The sequence below is a fragment of the Podarcis cretensis genome (assembly GCF_951804945.1).
Source record: "Podarcis cretensis genome assembly, chromosome: 16".
Taxonomy (NCBI): Eukaryota; Metazoa; Chordata; class Lepidosauria; order Squamata; family Lacertidae; genus Podarcis; species Podarcis cretensis.
This window is the reverse complement of record NC_137186.1, coordinates 14,466,964-14,488,341: the sequence shown is the minus strand read 5'-3', so window position 1 is coordinate 14,488,341 and position 21,378 is coordinate 14,466,964. Positions and strand designations below refer to the sequence as shown.

Genomic DNA, 21,378 nt, shown 5'->3' with positions numbered 1-21,378 from the left:
CTTTGTTGGAAGCTGCCCAGAGTGGCTGTGGAAACCCAGCTGGATGGGCTGGGTATAAATAAATAAATAAATAAATAAATAAATAAATAAATAAATAATAATAAATTATTAAATGGCAGGTTTCTTACCCAAAGTCACTTCCCTCATCTCTCCCTCATTTGCCTATTATTTGGCAGGTTGAATTCACTCTAGAGCATCGGTCTTCAACTGATGGGCCAGCACTGGAGCTGAGCGATATATTGGCACATTGTCTGAAAACAGTATGGTGCCAGCCCAGAGATGGATGGAAGGAATGACCCCGACTAAAGAAGAATGGTAAACCAAGTTGACGGACTATGCCGAAATGGCAAAATTAACCGGGAAGCTCAGAAATCAAGAAGACAAGAACTGGAAAAAAAAAAAGAATGGGAAAAGTTTATGGTTTATTTATGAGACCATTGTATTAGCAGGATTTTAATCACACTTGCAAAAGTAATGGAAAGTTTGGAAGTAAAAAAAAATTTGGACAAGTATTGATATGCAGTTTGTAAATATTATTATTTGGACCCATGGAAGGTATGCGGTGAGGGAGGGGGGTCAGGAGATTAAGAGCAATCTTGATATTTGGATTTTGATTTTTTTAAAAAATGTATGTTTATTTCTTTATTTTTAAAAATCAAATAAATAAATAAATGAAAATAAATGAAAACAGTATGGTGCTCAGATCGTGATACTGGTTCCAGACATTTTGAGCTGGCAATACATCGCGCCAGCTCAAATTGCCTGCGGATGGCAAAGGCGCAGGCAGGCAGGCAGGCAGGCAGACAGAGTCTGAGAAAGGTTCTGGGTGAGCGCCTTCTGGGGCTCCATCTCTTTCCTTGTGTGTGCCTTTGAGGAAGCCCCTCCCCCTCTGGCTCACACAAGCTGGAGCGGTATGGGGGCTCACTCAGCTGGGGGGGGGGGGAGGCTTCCTGCTGAGGAATTTTAACGAAGTGGGAGCTTGGGTTTGGTGATGTATCTCGGTTGCTCCTCCCTCCCCTAAGGTGGGGAGGAAGAAGCAGCCAAGATACATTCCAGATATTGTGATATATCAGTATATCATGGTATTTAGCTGCAGATATATCACGATATTGAAAACCAGATATCGGCCAGGACAACTAGTAGGCCACAGCCTGATCCAAGGTGGGTCCACGTGGCTTGAAAAGGTTGGGTCTACTAGACCCAAATTGAGTCACACAACTTGAAAACTACATGGCATAGGAAATTTTTATTCACACCAGTGACTTGGGACATGTGAGATAGCCCAGTACAGCGATTTTAATCAAAATATGAGATGTAGCATTTTTTTTTTTTTTTACAATAACAGTGGTTACCCAGACCTTGTTGCTGGTTGCAAAGTGGCCCTCATAACATTTAAAGTTTCAGGGCTCCCAAAATGTAGGTCTGTCAATGGCTGAAAGGGTGTCTGAATAACACACTTGCGGTATATGGCATATGCTTCATTACCCCTGCACAATGTGGCCTCACTTCAATTTTCAGAGGCGGAATAGCCCATTTTTGCAGAATTCACGTCGCAGAATCCACCATTTCTGGAAGCAGAATTGGGATTGCCTGACTGCAGAACTTTATTTATTTAGCAAGCTTGGCTACTAGGAAATTCTAAGGAAGTCCTCCGCCCTCCAGGCTTTGTTGCAGAGGAAGAAGCAGATACAAAATGATCTGTAGATTAAAGCTCTGTTGATTGTAGTTGGACACCCTCCCCTCCTGAATTTATTGCTTGCCTCACTGGGCAGCCCTTCGGTGACGGATGACCATCCCTAGAACTAAGAAGGGGCACAGAATGCAGTGCAGGACCCCCAGCCCCTCGGATAGCCCCAGGAAGTAGCTGAGATGCTCTTGCAAGCTGCAAGTATGGGTGAGCAAGTTCATCTGCAGCAGCTTGTCCAGGATCAGGGCCACTCCATACGGCGCCCAGAGAAGGTAGAAGAGCCAAGTGACGACCGCGGGCGGGTGCCACCCGGCCCTCTCCCACTTCAGCGCCACCTTGGCCAGAGCAACCCCCACTGGGAGGATGTAGAAAACAGCTATCCAGAAGATGATGTGAGTCAGAGACCACGAGAGCAGCTCCGGTTTCTGTCTCAGGGCACATATTGCTTCCCCGTCTTTACCCGTGCCATGGATCACGGCTACGGGGATTGCAAGCAGGAAGCCTGTGACCCAGAGAATGAGAGGCAAGAGGCAGCCAGGAAGGGCGGCCTTGGGCGTTGGACACACACAGGCAGCCACCAAGAGCCCCTGGGCAAACAAGCACCCATACTTCATGGCCTGTGCCGCCTGGCAGAGCCCGTTCCCAAAGGTCCAGCCCCAGCTGATCCCCGCTGCAAAAAACGGCAAGATGGTGGCAAAGAGGGCAATTGAGAGCGTTGTGAGAATGAGGCCGGTTTGCTCCCAGAGCCGGAAGCACATGACCAAGGCGATGGCCAGGGCGAGACTGCCGAGGATGCCCAAAGTGCCGGCTACCACCAGGAACGTCAGGATGACGCCGCCGACCGAGGAGCAAAATGTGCTGTAACACGGCGCAGGGAGAGCCCTGTCAGCGAGTGTGGTGTCTTCGTAGGGATAATACTCGGTCCAGGAGACCAGCAGGTCTGCAAAGTCAGCAGATTCCAGGACATGGCTTGGGCTCCTGTCCTGAAAAAAGGGCAAGACACAACACAGAGGTTTAGAGAGCACCCTTAAAAAAAAAATAAATAAGCAGAACTATTTCAACCAAATGCAAATGCATGGATGATGTCACCAGAAGCAGTTGCACAGGGAAGGTCTGTAGCTGGCTCAGGGGCATAGCTGTCAAGTGTCCCTTATTTGAAGGGACAGTCCCTTATTCCAGCGCCATGTACCGCTGCTGTCCCTTATTGATGAATGTCCCTTAAATGTCCCTTAAATGATGTCCCTTAAATTTCAAAGGAAGCAGCTCCTCTCCCTCCCTCCCTGCTTGCCAGGGAGGAGGGAGGCTCCAACTGTGTTGCTGGGCTGGGTTGCTCTCCCAATAAGAAGTCTAAGAACGACTGGGGGGTGGAGCTTGCATGCCTTGTGTGGGGCTAGTTAATGCAAGCTGAGGGGGTTTTTGAATGCTGGACGCCATATTGTTGCATGTGCTGCTGCAAACTTTGCAGTGCAAAGCCAGGCCAGGGAGCCATCTTAAGTTGAGGCTGCATAGGCCTTGTGGTGCATGTGATTCAGATTCTATTCAGTTGAACCTCTGGTTACAAAGTTGGTTGGACAGTGTTCTCGAAGCTACCAGCATGAGTTTGACCAGACTGCAGGAGGACAGGAAGACTGGAGTGCCTGGAACAGGTGAGGCTGCAGGTCCCTTATTTTGGCTGCTGGTCCCTTATTTTCAAGGCTGCTGGTCCCTTATTTTCAAAACTGTAAGTTGACAGCTATGCTCAGGGGTGGAGCATCTGCTTTGCATATGGAAGGATCCAAGCTCAATCCCAAATGGCGTCTCTAGGTGGGGGGAGACGCCTACCAGAAGCCCCAGGGAGCGGATGCCAGTTAGGGTTGGCAATACTGTACCCGGACCAGCGGCTTGACTCAGTGTAAGACAGCTTCCTATGTTCCTTTGCTGCCTCTCTTGAGAGCCAACGAACAACACAAGCAACATGAAGACCAGTGTACTAGATAGCACTGCAATTCTTATTGCATAATATACAACAAAAACAAATTGTGTACACTTGTAAATTCTCTAATATATTTGAAATCAAATGATCACACGTCTGTCAATCTTTGAAAGTCTGTAGAAGTATAATAAGTCTATAGTTGAAACACTGTCTATCTGGTTTCTGGTTGCTCCGCAGAGACCTCTGGTGTCACATTTTAATAATGCAAATGCATTACGAACGTTAAAAACCATGAGTGTAGATCTGCCTCCAGTGTGGTGTGGTGGTTAGAGTGTTGGACTAGGGCCTAGAAGACCAGGGTTCAAACCCCTACTTGGCCATGAAGCTCCCTGGGTGACCTTGGGCCAATCACTGCCTTTCCGTCTAACCTACCTCACTGGGCTATTTTATTTTATTTTATTTGTTTTATTCTATTCTATTTGTATACCACCTTTCATCTATAGATCTCTGGATAGTTCACAACATAAAAATACAAGATATAAAACCACAAAATACATAATAAAATTAAGGACAACAACAAACCAATAACCTCCTCCCATCCCACAAGGGCTTGACATGTCAATCAGCCAAAGGCCTGTTTGAAGAGGAATGTTTTTGCCTGGTGCCTAAAGGTGTATAATGAAGGCACCAGGTGAACCTCCCTGGGGAGAGAATTCCACAACTGAGGAGCCACTGCAGAGAAGGCCCTGTTCTCGTGTTGCCACCCTCCGGACCTCTTGCGAAGGGGGCACACAAAGAAGGGCCTCAGAGGATGATTGCAGAGTCTGGGTTGGTTCATATGGAGAGAGGTAGGGATTAAATGAGATGGGGGGATGGGACACACCATGTACACCACCTTGAGCTTCTTGCAGAAATAAGATGGGATAGAATTGCAACCAACCAACCAACAAAATCTTAGTGGTGGCTGGTGCCCATTGGCAGGGTGGGAGGCAGGGTGTCAAAAATTAGGTGGAGGTAGAGCAGAGCCAATGGGAGGCAGAGCCATTCCAATTCCATTCCCTTCTTCCTCCATCTTCCTGCTGTGTTCTAGAAAGGCATCATTGAGTCTAAGGAGGAGGGAGCTGGGCAGAAGAGCCTGGTTGGGGGAAAAAGGAAGCAGGCAGGTGGTGGCTGGTCAAGGGAAAACCATGGTTGGTCCCATTTGAACCAGCCTCCACTGCCTGGTCTGCTGCCTGAGCCAAGTGGCTTCCTTTGGCTTTTGGAAAGAATGGCCTTGGGAGCCGCCTTGCTGAAGCAAAGCAGTTCTGGACCTGGTCCCTGCTGGCCTTGGGGAACAACTCAGGGATGCCGTCTTGAGGTCCGCCAAATGAAGTTTGTTTCCTCCTGCAGACCCGTACTTCGAACGCTTCCCTGTTTCTCCAGACTTAAGATAACATAAACATTCGAGGTCAATTTCTGTCTGGAGGATCAGGGAGGGAGAGCCATAAACCACCCTGAGCTGGATTTATTGGCTGTTGATGGGAAGCTAGGCATCCATTTTTTGCTTGTCATATTCACCCAAAGTAATTGCATTTGGGAAGGGACGCCTGCTACCTGGGCTTGAAAGGCAGGGCCACAATTTTCTCTGCTCGTAGCTTTTGACTTAACTTCTCTTTGTTTCCGTTCTGAGAAGGATGGGCTTTGCAGCTGAGACCACCTCTTATATCTGTCGGGCCCTGACTAACTGTAGGCTTGTGCAGTGATGTATGGTGCCCCATTGGGACCCGTGGGGCAGAAGGCAGGGAGCCCAACAGGAAGTGGAACCAGAGCCACTGATAGGTGGAGCCAGAACCAATGGCAGGCAGAGGCAAATAATTCTAGTTATTATCCCCATCTTCCTCCTCCCTGCTGAGTTTTACAAAGGAGTACCCTCCAACACTTTGGAGCCTAATTCTGGGACTCCATCATCATGAGAGCATGGCAGCCATTTTGGTTGCTGTGACCTGGTGTGATTTTCTGCCATGCCCCCTACCCAAAGCACCTTTTCAGGCATGGCACCCCAAAACACGCGCTTTGGGGCGCCACACAAAATTGCAGCCCTGAAAAAGACGCTTTTTCACAGGGTAGGGTGGGGTGGGGTTATCGCCGTAAAAAAGCATGAGATCACAACAACCAAAATGGCCGCCGTTCTCTTGTGATAGAAAATGGGATGTCCCCTTTTTTCCAGTATACTTGCAGGGTATGCAAAGGGCAATACTGAGACTAAGGAGGGGGAGGACATTGGCAGGCAGGAGTGCTCCTTCTTCTGGTGTCAAATAAAGGTCTGGGACCTTCGAGTAGAGGGCGGTAATAATAATAATAATAATAATAATAATAATAATAATAATAATTTTTTAAAAATATGAGTTAGCTGTTTGCATCCCTTACACAAACTAAGCCTTTGAAAGACTGATCAGGCATTCTTGGATGTAAGGAAGTGTTTTGTGGGGAAAGGTGTAGGAAAATGTGTGTGTGTGCGCATGTGTGCACATGTGAACGCACGCGTGCACACACACACACACACACGCACACACACACACACGTGACTTGAAGATCTCAAGGAGCAGTAGATCTATTTGGTCCAAAAAGTCATCACTGAAGGACACACTCAGCTAGCATGTAAATGAGCCTCCCTCCTTCATATTTGCTTTGATAACTTTATGCCTCTCCTGTCAGGCAGCAGCTCTGAATTAATGGAAATTTATTTCCCACCTTAGCCTTTTCTTAAACAAGCAAATTGCCTGGGAGTTCTGTTTGTTGCATACTAGGTGGCCTGGGGAAAGAGGAGAGCAAAGTTTTGGAGACTGGCTCAACTTGCAGAAGGGGGGGGGGGTGTGAACCCTGGATCAGAAGACCAGGAGGAACAAAGATGGGTGAGCCACATTTCCACACCAGTTTGCAGGTTTTGTTTTGTTTTGTTTAAGTCCCCGTGGAAATCATCAGCATCTAAGTGCAAACTTCTCTGGATGTGCACATTTCTGTATGCAGTCTTGCCTAACATACATGTTTGCAAAGCAATTCTCCTTAATGCAATGCATTATTTTCACCAACAGGCTGCCTATTGAACACTATGCAGTTTCTTTCCCCCTTTTTTTGGCCGGTGAACTACATTGCAAAATTCAGGCAAGCACAAATTTCAAGGGATGGCTGTGTTTCAGTTCTCAGATTGTTTTGGAAACTCCGGATTAGGAGAAGCCTGCCTTTTGGAGGCAAACTGAATCCATTTTCATCTCTAGCGAGTAGCAGGAAATATAAAGTGTGGGCAAAGCAGTCTGTCAGCTGGCTAACCTTTGACAAAATGGATGCTTTAGCTGAGATTCCCCGGTTGGACCAGATGACCCTCAGGATTCCTTCCAACTCTACCATTCTATGAAAATGGAAACTTGAGTTTTGGCAATGATGTCAGTGCAACAGGCCTGAAAGATAGCCTGAAAGCTTCTGTCAGGCTTATGACTTTGCATCAGACCTCTGCACAATCTCAGTACAGCCATGCCCTCCCTGGGCCTCAAATGGACCCATTTCACTACACCAAGGAACTTTCCTAAAGGGTCCCAGTGTAACTTAGGTCCACCTATGTAAATCACCAAAAAAGAGAAAACACCAGTTGGTGGCTGGTTCCCTTTAGGACTGATAGAATGGAAGGCAGGAAGCCCGACAGGAGGTGGAACCAGCGTAAGTGGCAGGGAAATCTAGGGATGGCCTGTCCCGTTTCGCTGCCTGAAGTGAGGTGGAGAGAGGCTGTGCCCTCCGCCAAGGCCTTGCTCGCTGTGGTTGTGTGGCGGCGGCTGGCGGTGAGATCTCACCAGAAGTTGTAGCATGGGATTCCACTACCCAAGATGGCTGCTTCAGTCCACCTCATGGGCTGCCCAGCCCTCAGCAGAACCAACTCATTTCCGTTTGGTCCCCATTCTCCTCCCTCCTCATTTGTACAAAGGCAAGACTGAGACAAGGAAGGGGAGGAAGCTGACATGATTGGGATGGGTATTCCCTGGGTTGGCCCAGATCCGGTATTTTCCAGTTCTAAGCTAAATTGCCGCCCCCCCCATCTTCTGGCAAGTGAATTCCTTATGTTATGTGTTTGGACGCCGACAAGACACACAGCCTTAGGAGGAAAGGCCTCCTCTAATCACAGAATCCACACCAGACTCTCCAGGAACAAAACAAATTATTTCTGTTTTGACGGTAATTAACAGTCGAGAACAATGGCCTGGCAGGACCAGTCTCCCCTGTGACTCCACAATGCAAACAAACTCAGAGATTGTCCTAGGAAAGCTGCCAATTTTGCCCTGTCTGGATTTGCGTTCTCATGAAAACACTTTCCATTGGGGGGTGGGAGAGAGAGAGAGACGTCCAGCACATGCCAGTTGCATTAACATAGGAACTGGGTTCATCGTTTCAGAGGCTGTTGCCACCTTTATCTTCTTTTAAGCATTTAGACTCTTTCTTTTGATCGTACTAACGCCCTTTGTGCAACCCAAGGGCAGTTTGCAACAGGCAAATGGGGGGGGGGGAATAAATAAAATAAAAACAGCAGAATCCTTTAAAACAGGCATCTCCAATCTGTGGCCCTCTAGGTTTTTGGCCTACAACTCCCATGATCCCTAACAGGACAAGTGGTCAGGGATGATGGGAATTGTAGTCCAAAACATATGGAGGGCTGAAGGTTGGGGTGCCTGCTTTAAAACATACATAGCAACAAGTCACCAAACAACGGTGGTTATTACTGCTACTAGAGACAGCGGTTGGGTCTCTTTTCCTGAAAACACCCTGCTGGAAAAGGTTTGTCCTAATAGGCCACCTGAAAGTATAAAGAGATGAAGCCAGAGAGGGCGCTCCAAATATGAGGAGCCACCACTGAGAAGGCCCTTTCCCGGCCTCTGTGCCACACTCCTCAAACTGAGGAAGGACCATCAGGACCACCCATCTTCTGGCTTTAGAGCACAGGCAGCTCAACGCAGTGTGGAATAACATTTCCTTCTTTGGCTTAAAATGTCTAAGAAAGCACCTTGAATTGGGCCCAGAAAACAACCGACGACCAGTTTAGTTGCTTTAAGAGATTTAGCAACACAGGGCAGGACAATTATTTGGAGTACCTTGAGGTATTGCCGGGGCAGGATTGCAGTGAATAAGAGACAGGAAGATGTTCCACCAGCTCAAGCACGAGGAAAAGAGTCAGGGGATATATTTCAGGGTCTGGTAGTGCTCGGGGGCTCTATGCAATTAGGGGAGGGAAGTTTTGGCAGAGCGGATGGAGACAGCGATCAGCTATTTAAAAGCGTGTCCAAGAGGAGAGGAATAGTTCTGTTGATGTGTGAAGTGAAATGTAGTTATCTTTGGATAATGGAAAGGTATTTCTCTCCGTGTTCCCAAGTTCAGGGTCTGGCAGTTCTGTTATCATCCCTGGATGAAAGCACACCTTTCTTTTGCATTTCATAACAACTGGAATATAAACATGTGTTTCTTGCTTGCAAAGCACTGTGTATGAAACTTCTGTTTTAAAAACTGATCCACGTATCCATTTTTATTTTTAGAACGTTGCTTAAAAACAACAACGGAAGCAGAAGACGACAGTAGGTCAGTAATATTTGCACATCGCAAATACAATACAATACAGTAATGGGCATTTGAATTTAGGAATTCCAAATTTTGTGAATTCTGATGTGGGCTGGCCTGATTTGCATCTCTTGGACAAATGTGTGGATCAGAATGAAATTACTTTTTGGATTTCATACTTGTCTGAATTTTGTGATGCAGTTCTTGGTTCACCCAAACATAGCAGAATGCAGTATTGGGGCTGCAGAACAAGGCAAATTGGTGTCTCTGTGTGTGTAATTTTACCCTTCCCAAGTCAACCCACAATATCAATAGAGCATCTGGGTCATATTTGGCCCCCCACAAAGCCTTGTATTGCTCTGCACTTTTCTGTCCCCTGTCTCTCTATGCTTCCCTATGTCTTTGAGTTTCTCTACTCTAGGAGTAGGCTGTCTTGAATGCTGCCTGTGGAGCACTGAAGAGTTCTGGATTTGTTTATTTATTTTACTAAAGCAGAGCAGTGGATAGTAGTTGTTTTAAGTTGTATACTTCATTTAACTTTTAAAAAACCAATATGCTGCTCTACTTGAAACCATCGCCATCATCATTGTAGAGCTCTTCAGCATCCTGCAGGCACCATTCAAGACAGCTTCACCTTGAAAGTTGAGCTGGGCAATGGATTTTGGAGTTTTAGTTAACCTAAGAAAGTCACTGCCCTAACTTGGATTATTACCATAGAGTTACCATAGTTTTCCATGTACAACACAATGGTTTTTTTTATTATAAAATAATGTTAAAACTTGGGGGTCGTCTTATACATGGATAGTGCAGAGGGGGGACGGGCGATTGGTTGCAGCCGTGAGCAGGAGATTGTCAGCGGCGATTGGATGGGTGATTGGTGGCTGCAACAAGGGCTGTTGTCGATTGGCTGCCACTGCACCAATTGGGCGGGCGATTGGTGGCTTCGGTGATGCGTGTGATTGGCAGCGTTGGTCTGGCGGGTGAGCTATTTTTGGCAATCTGCTCAAAAGAGCTCAACAACTCTGGGCAATCTCCCTCCATTTTCTTAATTTGGAGTCCCCCAAAATAGGGGCCATCTTATACATGGGGGTGTGTTATACACGGAAAAATACGGTAATCCCTTTTTAACCTCATCTACTTCAAGGGACGCAGGTGGAGCTGTGGGTTAAAGCCTCAGCGCCTAGGGCTTGCCGATCGAAAGGTCGGCGGTTCGAATCCCTGCGGCGGGGTGCGCTCCCGCTGCTCGGTCCCAGCGCCTGCCAACCTAGCAGTTTGAAAGCACCTCCGGGTGCAAGTAGATAAATAGGGACCGCTTACCAGCGGGAAGGTAAACGGCGTTTCCGTGTGCGGCTCTGGCTCTGGCCAGAGCAGCGATGTCACGCTGGCCACGTGACCCGGAAGTGTCTCCGGACAGCGCTGGCTCCTGGCCTCTTAAGTGAGATGGGCGCACAACCCCAGAGTCTGTCAAGACTGGCCCGTACGGGCAGGGGTACCTTTACCTTTACCTTACTTCAAGGCTCCTGAACCTATTTGCCTGCAATTTGGCTGGAGTAATCCACTGGGGAGCGGAGCTCCTGTACCTGCAAATTTCATCTGTTTATACCAAAAGAAAGAAAGCATAGATAGTTTTAGATCTGCCATAAGAACGAGTGAGGAACATAGAACTTATATTATAAATTATATAGATATAATATAATATTATATTCTATATTCTATATTCTATAGAGAGTGATTCGGAACTTAAATCACAGATCAAGGAGAAAACAGAGTGCCTCAGAAATAGATTGGATTTTATTATTATTTAAAAACACAGATTCAAGGCAAATCTTAGGCCCTTGCACACCCCTAGTAAATACATATTTTGCAATACTCATTTTCATGCATTTTTTATAAAAAAACTAACAAATGCAGAAATGGAACAGGATTGACTTAATATATAAGACATCAAAATTGACATGGAGCACATGGTAGGCTGCTGCTATTTTCCTCATATGACAGATGTGGTGAGGGGGAGAACTGAGGTTTGACCAAGGCTACCTACTGGGTGCTTGGCAGAGACAAGATTCAAACTAAAACACTCCTAGATTAGGGATTCCCAAATAAACCAACAAGAGATTCATTCACAGAGTGGACTCCGCTACACAGGTCAATTACCGTATTTTTTGCACCATAACACTCACTTTTTTCCTCCTAGGTAAGGGGAAATGTCTGTGCGTGTTATGGAGCGAATGCCTACGGATGGTGGGGGGATCTGCTGCAATCGTGAGCAGAGGATCCATGGTTCCTCTTCCCTCCTCTGTGGCTCGCTTTGAAACAGCAAAGCGGGAGAAGAGCCGCTGAGTGTGGAGGAGAGAGGGACAGGGAGCCTGCTTGCTTTAAAGGAGCAAAGCGGGAGAGGAGAGGATCCTTCTCCTCTTATACCCCTCTTCTGCATTATTAGCAGCATCCTTCTCCACACACCCCTCACGTGCTCCTTGTCCCTTGAGCGCTTTTCCTTCCCTCCCCACCCAAAACATGGTTACAAAGCACGGATCCACATGGATCCTCAGGGTTTTTGCACTGGGTCACCCCAAATTCACCATCAGATCACATAGCATGTCCATGGCTACAGCTTGCACCCAAAAAATCACGCACCCACTGTTGCCTGGGGCTGCAGTGGTGCAAAAATGTGGTTACAAAGCATGGATCCACAAGGATCCTCAGGATTTTTGCATTGGGCTACCCCAAACTCACCATCAGATCACATGTCTGTGGCCACAGCATGAACCACAAAAATCATACATCCACTGTTTTGTTATAATATTTTTTTTCTTGTTTTCCTCTTCTAAAAACTATGTGTGTGTTATGGTCGGGTGCGTGTTATAGAGCGAAAAATACGGGTATAACATTATAAATGTGTTATAGAAATGTGACACCAGATGGCGCTGTAGAGCAGCGATCCGAAGTCAATGGTAAATTGCACTGGGAGCTATATTTTTTCATAGCGGTTCTTTTCATAGCAGTTTTTAAAAAATATCTGTGTAGATCCAGCCTCAGTCTGTGAATTTGTGGTAGTAGATGGGAGATAGCACACCTATCAGATTAAATATTCATATTGATTTTTAATTGCATTTTCATTGCTTCTTCCATTTATTGTACTTTATTGTGTTAGTTTGAATCCACACTGAAATGCAAAACAAAAAATAGTTATAGTTAACTAAACCTTTACTTGGAGTAGACCCATTGGAAATTAATAGATCTACATTAGCCATAGTTATTCATTTCAGTGGGTCTACTCTGAGTAAACATTAGTTGACTATAGCCTAAAAGGAGCAATAAAATACTATTATAAATCACCCAGCACAGTCCATTACAATTGCTACAATGGGCAGATAAACCATTAAGTGGTCCTCTAAGACCCTCGGTAATTTTCAAGTGGTCGCGGGGCGGGGGGAGTTTGGAAACCCTTGCGTTAGATCATTCTCTTACAGTGCAAATTACACATGTCTTTTGAGATTAGTGGCTACAGGCTTGCAGCCTTAGCCTTTGTGCTTCTTTCTTTTTTTAAATAGTATGCTTTAGAAAGTGCTCAACCCTATTAAGTCAGAGCTGAACAAAGCAGAATGCATTTTTTTCTCATTGCTAATACACAGTTTTCCTCTCTAAAGAGACTCTGGTGATCAGAGACTGGAGGTTTCCAGACAAACTGAAGGCCTGTTATTTCTAATTTGTAGAAATTAAGCGCTGATTTAGGTCTGCATACTGGTTGCTGAATGAAAATGGTTTCATTTATATTCCCCCCAATCGCCTCAGCGTGTGAAGAGTGGCTATTTTATAAATATAATAATCTTCCTTCCTGCACCCTTGGGATCTCCTTCCTAGTGTGAACGAAGATGGAACAATTTTTCACTAGGTCTCCTGAGATTCAGATAAGATTGCAGGGTTGAATTGAAATGAGATGCCTAGCTGGTCTCATCCAACTATTCCTCAACCAGACTTTGGTTAAATCTAGCCTAAGTCTGTTTCTTTCTTTCTTTCTTTCTTTCTTTCTTTCTTTCTTTCTTTCTTTCTTTCTTTCTTTCTTTCTTTCTTTCTCCCTCCCTCCCTCCCTCCCTCCTTCCTTCCTTCCTTCCTTCCTTCCTTCCTTCCTTCCTAGAATCATAGAGTTGGAAGAGACCACAAGGGCCATCGAGTCCAACCCCCTGCCAAGCAGGAAACACCATCAGAGCACTCCTGACATATGGTTGTCAAGCCTCTGCTTAAAGACCTCCAAAGAAGGAGACTCCACCACACTCCTTGGCAGCAAATTCCACTGCCGAACAGCTCTTACTGTCAGGAAGTTCTTCCTAATGTTTAGGTGGAATCTTTTTTCTTGTAGCTTCTCTGGAGCAGCAGAAAACAACCTTTCTTCTGGAGCAGCAGAAAACAACCTTCCTTCCTTCCCCTCCCTCCCTCCCTCCCTCCCTCCCTCCTTCCTTCCTTCCTTCCTTCCTTTCCCTCCCTCCCTCCCTCCCTCCCTCCTTCCTGCCTTCCTCTCTCTCTCTCTCTCTCTCTCTCTCTCTCTCTCTCTCTCTCTCTCTCTCTCTCTCTCTCCATACAAATGCAAGATTTTCTTCCCCCGCCAGATGCAGATGAGAAGCCCTGAGTGCAACATCAGCTCTCCCCACTGCTGATTGTCAGAAACTGCCATTCAGAGACATATTGCCTTCGACACAGGACAGAGCGCATGTCCATCATGACAGGTTGATAGCTGAATACTCCATGGGTTTTATCTAACCCTTATCCACCCAAGTTCATGGCTATTGCTGCCTCTTATGGGAGCAGATTCCATACTTGAACTATTCACTGTGTGAAGTAGTATTTTCTTTGGTCTGTCTTGGATAGATCAGTTGGTTAGAACGTGGTGCTGATAACACCAAGGTTGCAGGTTTGAGCCCCGTACGGGATAACTGCATATTCCGGCATTGCAGGGGTTGGATTAGATGGTCCAATGTCTATGATTCTATGTAATGTCTACAATTCTAGGAAGCTTCTGAGGATGTTCCTGAATTCTTGTGCTTTGGAAAAGGAAGAAAACATCTTGTCTGTGCTCTCTTCCCACACCTCTTGTGTTTCCCCCTCCAGCTTGCCTTTTCTTCTATGCTAAAAAGCCCAATATGTTGTAACTTGCCTTCATCCAACCCCTTGATTATTTATCTTGCTCTTTTCTGAACCTTGCCCCCATCGCCACAGCATACTTTTCGACCTGTACAGAGTATTCCATGTGTGGCGTCACCATAGATTTGTACAAAGGCATTGTGATATTGGCAGCTTAATTTTCAATTTCTTTCCTAATGATCCCTTGCATGGAATTCGCTTTTTTCCCCACAGCTGCTGCACAGCCAACACCTTCATCAAGTACTGCGTCCAGTTCTGGACACCGCAGTTTAAGAAAACATTGACAAGCTGGAGTGTGTGCAGAGGAGGGTGGAAGGGTCTGGAAGCCAAGCCTTATGAGGAATGGTTGAGGGAGTCGGGTATATTTAGCCTGGAGAAGAGAAGACTGAGAGGTGGTACAATAGCCACCTTCAAATAGCTAAAAGGCTCTCACATGGAAGAGGGGGGCAAGCTTGTTTTCTGCTACTCCAGAGGGTAGGATCTGAATCAACGGATTCAAATTCCAAGAAAGCAGATTCTGACTAAACATCGGGAAGAACTTTCTGAGGGTAAGAGCTGTTCAACGGTGAAATGGACTCCCTCAGATGGTTGGGGTTTTTAAAGAAGAGGTTGGATAGCCATCTGCAAGGGCCCAGCTCTGAGGGCCTTCTGGCGGTTCCCTCACTGCGAGAAGTGAGGTTACAGGGAACTAGGCAGAGGGCCTTCTTGGTAGTGGCGCCTGCCCTGTGGAATGCCCTTTCATCAGATGTCAAGGAAATAAACAACTATTTGACTTTTAGAAGACACCTGAAGGCAGCCCTGTTTAGGGAAGTTTTTAATGTTTAATGTTTTATCATGTTTTAATATTCTGTTGGGAGTTGCCCAGAGTGGCTGGGGAAACCCAGCCAGATGGGCGGGGTATAAATAATAAATTATTTAATAATAATAATAATAATAATAATAATAATAATAATTTATTTAGCTGTGGTTCTTGCATTACAGGAAGTTGAACTAGATTACCCTTGTGAATTCTATGATTGTGAGCTGTCCAGTATGACCCTCAAGGTCTTGTTCCTGGTCAATCACTGCAGTTCAGACCCCATGAGTGCATATGTAAAACTAGGGAGTGATTGACCGAACGACTGCTCATCTGAAAGCAGCACATTTTCTTATGGCTGCTGAGAGTTGTTAGGAGCCCCTTGGTTCCCCCCACAGAGTGAAAATTCCAGGAATGGTGCAACAATTGTTCCCTCTCCCCAGGAACTCTGTGTGCTGTAGTCCTGTGAGGGGAATGTGGGTGGGGTCTCCTCAGGACCCTCAGCACCCTTTACGAACTACAGTCCCCAAGATTCTTTCTTCTTTAAATAGCATAACCGTGCTTACACTGTACCTTGAGTGGTACCTCGGGTTAAGAACTTAATTTGTTCTGGAGGTCTGTTCTTAATCTGAGGTACCACTTTAGCTAATAGGGCCTCCCGCTGCCTCAGCCACGTGATTTCTGTTCTCATCCTGAAGCAAAGTTCTTAACCCGAGGTCCTATTTCTGGGTTAGCGGAGTCTGTAACCTGAAGCATCTGTAACCTGAAGCGTCTGTAACCCGAGGTACCACTGTAATAGAGAAGAGGCTTCTGCCACATACTGGCAGATTCAGGTTGCCAAAGTTAAAGTGGATTTGGCTCTGAACAAATCCACTTTCCCCAAAGACCAGACTCCTTGCAATAAGGAAATTCACTGGGAAGGTGTGGCATAGTGATAGTGTGATGATACGACGTTGCATAACTTCCCCACAGGCAAATGCTCTGACGTCATCTAATCTCCCGGGCAAATAAATCAGGATGAATGCGCTCTTCCTCTTTCTTCCTTTGCACCCCCAATTCCTACTCCTTCCTTCCTTCCCTCTGATTTTATTCATTCAAAACATTGCAAACTCCCATCTTTTCGTTTTTGAAAAGATTTCAAGCTGGCTCCCAAAGGATTTCAAAGGGTGGGATCGTTAAAAGACAGTACAATGGCTAAATTGCAAACTCAATAAAATCAGTGAAATACAGAGGACAGCATAAAGCAAGGAGGCGCATTGTAATAAAGACTCAGAAGCAGCCCTGGAGCAATTAGACCAGCAAACGAGCCTGGCTCGTTCTAGACCAAAGATCAACACTATTCCTGTGTGCTGTTTTGCACAGCGACCAGTCAGGTGCCCCCCCCCCCCCAGGGAAGCCCACGAGCAACAGGCCTCCCCCACCGGTAATTGGAGGTAAACTTCCTCTGAAGATGGAGGAAGAGAGAGGAAGGCCATCGCTCAGTGGCAGATCAGCTGCTTTGTATGCAGAAGGTCTCTGTTCAGTCCCCAGTGGCAACTCCAGGTAGGGCTGAAAGACACTCTCTGTTTGAAACCCTGGAGAGCTGCTGCCAGTCAGTGAAGGCAGCACTGAGGTAAAGTTAAAGGGACCCCTGACCATTAGGTCCAGTCGTGGCCGACTCTGGGGTTGTGGCGCTCATCTCGCTTTATTGGCCGAGGGAGCCGGCGTACAGCTTCCGGGTCATGTGGCCAGCATGACTAAGCCGCTTCTGGTGAACCAGAGCAGCGCACGGAAACGCCGTTTACCTTCCTGCCGGAGCGGTACCTATTTATCTACTTGCATTCTGACGTGCTTTCAAACTCTAGGTTGGCAGGAGCAGGGACCGAGCAACGGGAGCTCATCCTGTCGCGGGGATTTGAACCGCCGACCTCCTGGTCGGCAAGTCCTAGATTCTGTGGTTTAGCCCACAGCGCCACCCGCGTCCCTATAGTACTGAGGTAGCTGGACCAATAGTCTGACTCCATGTAAGGCATCTCCTTATGTTGTACTTAGAAAACATTGATAGACTTATTCTCTGAGAATTTGTCTAGCAAACCTCCTTTTACCCTATAGGCTGATGACTGCTATAGCTCCGTTGGTTAGACTAAGCCTGGTGCTGATAACAACAAGGTCACAGGTTCGATTCCCATAAGGGACAGCTAGATATTCCTGCATCACAGGGGGTTGGACTAGATGACCCTCAGAGTCCCTCCCAACTCTTATGATTCTATGGTTCTATGAGTCTATGAACAGCGTGTCTTATAACAACAAATTTCGCAAGCGGATTATGCAGTGTGTCAAAGACTTTCCAGGGGGTTGGGCTAGATGACCCTTGGGCTCCCTCCCAAAGCTACAGTTCTGCGATCCTCGAGACAAAAACCCGAACCCTGCCAGAGCAGCCCAGCTGTTGTACCCAAAGTGGCTTTACTTGCAAATTTAGCTGCAGAAATTAAGGAGGGTGTCGTCAAGAGCGATGCAGTTTGCTGCCTTGAACGATGTTGTATAACAGGGTCATTTTCTATATTGATATTTCAGTGCTTATGGATTGATTGCTCAGCCTCTTTCTCTGGCTTTCTTGTATATATTGTTATTTCCAGAGCAGGGGGTGGGGGCTCAGCCAGACGTTTTTCCTCCTTCCATCTTTCTCTCTCATGGCACGTAAAAGATCCTCTTAAAACCCAATTTAAAAGCACTAAATCACCCAATATACTACAATCTTGAACAAATATATCTGCTTTATACTGAGTCTGCTTTGCACTGAAGGTGGCTTCTGCTGTGGAGAGGGAAGTGAGGGGCAGATGGGGCTTGTCAACCTGTCAATCAAGGAGAAGGAAAACTCCATAGCTAAACCTCTGCTGCCTTGTGCCTACGTTCATTCGGGAGAGTAAACCATGAATAAAAATCTGTACCTGCTGCCTTGTGGGTCATCTTTGGGGGAAGAATAGGCTAAGGAGCAAGCCCTACACAAACATGGAGTTTGCCTCCTTCTGGCAACTCCTGCAGCCAAACTGGTGTCAAACATATTGCTCTGCTTTCCTTTGGACCACATCAGCAAGGAAAGAGGGGGCTTGTCTTGTCATTTGGGCAGCCCAGGACGTTCATGCACACTGCCCAGACTTGCACCCCTGAGAGGTTTTGCTAACGCAGCAAAAACAACACAGGAGGCAGCTGTTACGAGTTACACCTGCAGCCACAGCAGCTGCTGTGATTCTCCAGTGGTTTGACTTTGCCCCCGGAGGCGCACTCCATTGTCCCTTGAGACAGACCGATGCCAACAACAACCCTGAGTCCCATCCCTGGCCCCACTCTCTCCAGCATGGTGCTGCCTGTTTTGATTGGCAGAGGCAGCTAACTGGGGCCTGATTTCATTGGATCCTTTATCTGTCAGTTGAATGTGTCCTTAACTCTGAGGACACCTCTTGCTTTCCTTCTACGCAGGATAGAGAGGGTTGTGGAGGTGCATGTTGAACCTAGCCTACTTTACTGCGGTGGAAATTACCATTTTCCCTGCCCTCTTTCTCTTCCATCTCCAGCCACCACCGGGAAGGTTGCCCAGAAAGACCCTCAAGCTGGGGAAAAAGTTCCCCGCCCTGTCCCAGAATACCATTACCCCCTGGCACAAATAGGAAGGCTGTTTCAGCCTCTCTTTTGCTGATGACCTCTCATCCACCCCAAAGTCAAGCCTAAAACTTTTCTTTTTTTCTTTAGAACCTTTCAGCTCAGCATTAGTAGGAAGACCCTGAAATGGTGCTGTCAGTGCAGGGCTTACGGTTGGACGTCTAGGACCCCAGACACAGCAGAAACAAGAGGGCCACATTTTTGAAGTGACTGAAATCAGACTCAGTCCCATTTAATGGTCTTATCAGTGGACCCCCTATTTAAAGGGGAATGGTTCTAGAGTCTAGACTTCCATAAGAGCGACAACAGGGAAACACACACTGCCCTGTGAGCGCTCCAGTTGGAGAACAGCCCTTACCAAAGGTGTCATTGACTTTGAAGATGCTCAGGATGAAAGGGAGAAATGTGCTAAGAGGAAGGCACGCTTGGCAAACCCTCACCGTGATCAACTCCTGCCTGGAAACCTATGTCCCCACTGTGGAAGGATGTATGGATCCAGAATTGGCCTCCACAGTCACTTATGGACTCACTCTTAAAACCGTGTTTATGGAATACAATCTTACTTGGCTACGAGTGATCACAGAAGAAGAAGAAGAAGAAGAAGAAGAAGAAGAAGGGCAGCACTGAGACGCAGGACTCACCATATTCACACAATTGCCCATGGTTGTGATGCAGAGCCAGGCTGTGTCTTGTGAGGGCGATGCTGTTGTTGACCCGACTGCCTGTGAGAGGCGAACGAATGTTCTTATAAGATAAGGAAGGTGGAAAGAAAAACAAGAAATGTGTGCTCATCTTCTCCTTTCCTCAGCAGGAGAGAGGAAGCAACGGACTTGTCATGCCAGCGACTTGCCGGGAACTTTGAAAGCCGGAGACAGTTGCCAGGGTGTAAATAATGGGGAAGTGATGGTGGGAAATGAGGATGTGGACATCCTGACATGAGCCCTATGGGGCAGTCAGGGCTGGCGACCTTTGGAACTGGCAGGGCGGATGAAAGGAAGGCCAGTGAGAGAGGTGGAGCCAGAATCAGTGACAGGCAGAGGCAACCAAGTCTAGGTTTGTCCCCGATCCTTCTCTTCCTCCCTTCTGAGTTCTGCAAGGGGCAACACTGAGGAGGAGGCAGGTGGACCGGCAGGACCACCCGCTGGGATTATTGCAAATAAGAACATAGGCAGGTGGGGGGCGGTCATTGACTGACCCATTCACTGTAATGGACCACCCTAGAGTGAACGGGTGTCACTGAAACACTTTTGTATGAATTTGCCAGTGTTTCGAATGAAGGTCTTTTGTGGAATTTTTAATTTTTTTTTTAAATACTACAGTCAAATGAAACTGCGGGCAGGATTTGAGATAAGAGCAACAGAAGGAAAATGATATAATAACTGTAATAGAAAAGCTTTTGGTAATAGATACAAATATAAAGGTTTAAGTAGGAGTGGGGGTGGGAAGTCAATTTATGAAACAATGTCTATTTGAGGTGAAGATTATTGTGAAAACGGTTGAATAATTTAATAAAAAAAAATTATACTACAAAAAAAAGAAAGAATTTGCTGGCATCTTGATTTCCTCCTTGCCCTGTATTCTCAGATCGCTTGGAAGGTTTTAGGCATAGCTGAGGAAACCCTCACCACTCCTTCTGGTGAAACAACGATGGTGAGATCCTAGCAGGTCTACCAGGCTTGGGCCAGCCACGCTCCTAAACAGGGTTGGGAGCAGGAACAGTTTACACTAGCGTAATTTACCGCCTCCCTCCTCCCCGATGTAAATTATGCCGGGATAGCTCTGCCTGTATTTAATTTAGACAGTGCCTAGGACAATATTAGGAATCATTAGTTTAAGATAAATAGATGAAAGCTTTTTTAAAAAAAATCAGATTGGACATGTCTGAAAATCCCCAGGTCACGGTGGGTTTAAATCATGCGCGCAGTTCAGAGGTAATTGGCTGTGTTGCAAATCCCTCCTCGACTCAGCCTCCGAAGGGGCACCTTTCTGCTGGCGAATTCCTCCGCCGTTTAGTAATTACTGAGGATCTGAATTATTCAGCAATAATTTTGTATAACAAACGAAGTTTCACACGCTTTAATTACAGCGGGGAAGCGCCTGTGCCGGCGCGCGTGTGTTTGGGTGTGCGTGTGTGCACGCTAAATTATTCACCACTTATCATCTCCACGAGCGACTATTAAGACGGATTACTCCTGGGACAAACCAACCTGTTTGGAATGTGTTGAATTATTGATCCCGACCGATTTACCTCTATTGGAGGAATGACAACATATATCTGCCCATCTTGTTTCCCCACCTCCCTTTCCTTTCCCCGGCCCCCCTCTTTCCAGTAAGAAGAAATTCGCATAAGAAGACCCTCTGCAAATAAGCAAGCATAATATGTAACCTCTTTTGCCATGACACAGATGCATGGAGACCAAACAAAATCGCACCCCATCAAAAATTAAGCCTTGCAGGCAAAGTGTTAGGTATGCAAAGCATTGTCGCTGGAAGTTAAGGAAAAAGAAGGGGAACAACAATTTCTGTGTCGCTCCTAGAGATAGAAGTTCTCAGCATGATCGATTCCAGGGCGCAGAAGCAGAACATCTTTTCAGGGCAAGACTTGCTGGATCTGTGTGTGGCTGCAAATCCCTGAAAAGC

At 46.5% G+C, this 21,378-nt stretch overlaps 1 protein-coding gene across 1 annotated transcript; it reads right to left on the bottom strand.

Annotated features, from left to right (window-relative positions):
- Positions 1 to 405: 405 nt before the first annotated feature.
- Positions 406 to 20,987, bottom strand: ACKR1 (atypical chemokine receptor 1 (Duffy blood group)). Its single transcript, XM_079957646.1, has 3 exons — positions 20,946 to 20,987; positions 19,380 to 19,460; positions 406 to 2,670 (listed from the first exon to the last, which is right to left on the bottom strand). The coding sequence occupies exons 2-3, from the start codon at positions 19,398 to 19,400 to the stop codon at positions 1,762 to 1,764; spliced, it is 930 nt and encodes a 309-aa protein (XP_079813772.1). The 5' UTR covers positions 19,401 to 19,460; positions 20,946 to 20,987; the 3' UTR covers positions 406 to 1,761.
- Between the last annotated feature and the right edge of the window lie 391 nt (positions 20,988 to 21,378).

Bases quoted from the DNA above. Each gene is read 5' to 3' on its own strand.
- ACKR1 (XM_079957646.1), bottom strand. From the start codon at position 19,400: ATGGGCAATTGTGTGAATATG. The intron at 2,671-19,379 runs GTGAGTCCTGCG...CCCTTTTTTCAG, and splicing joins TGGGCAATTGTGTGAATATG to GACAGGAGCCCAAGCCATGT.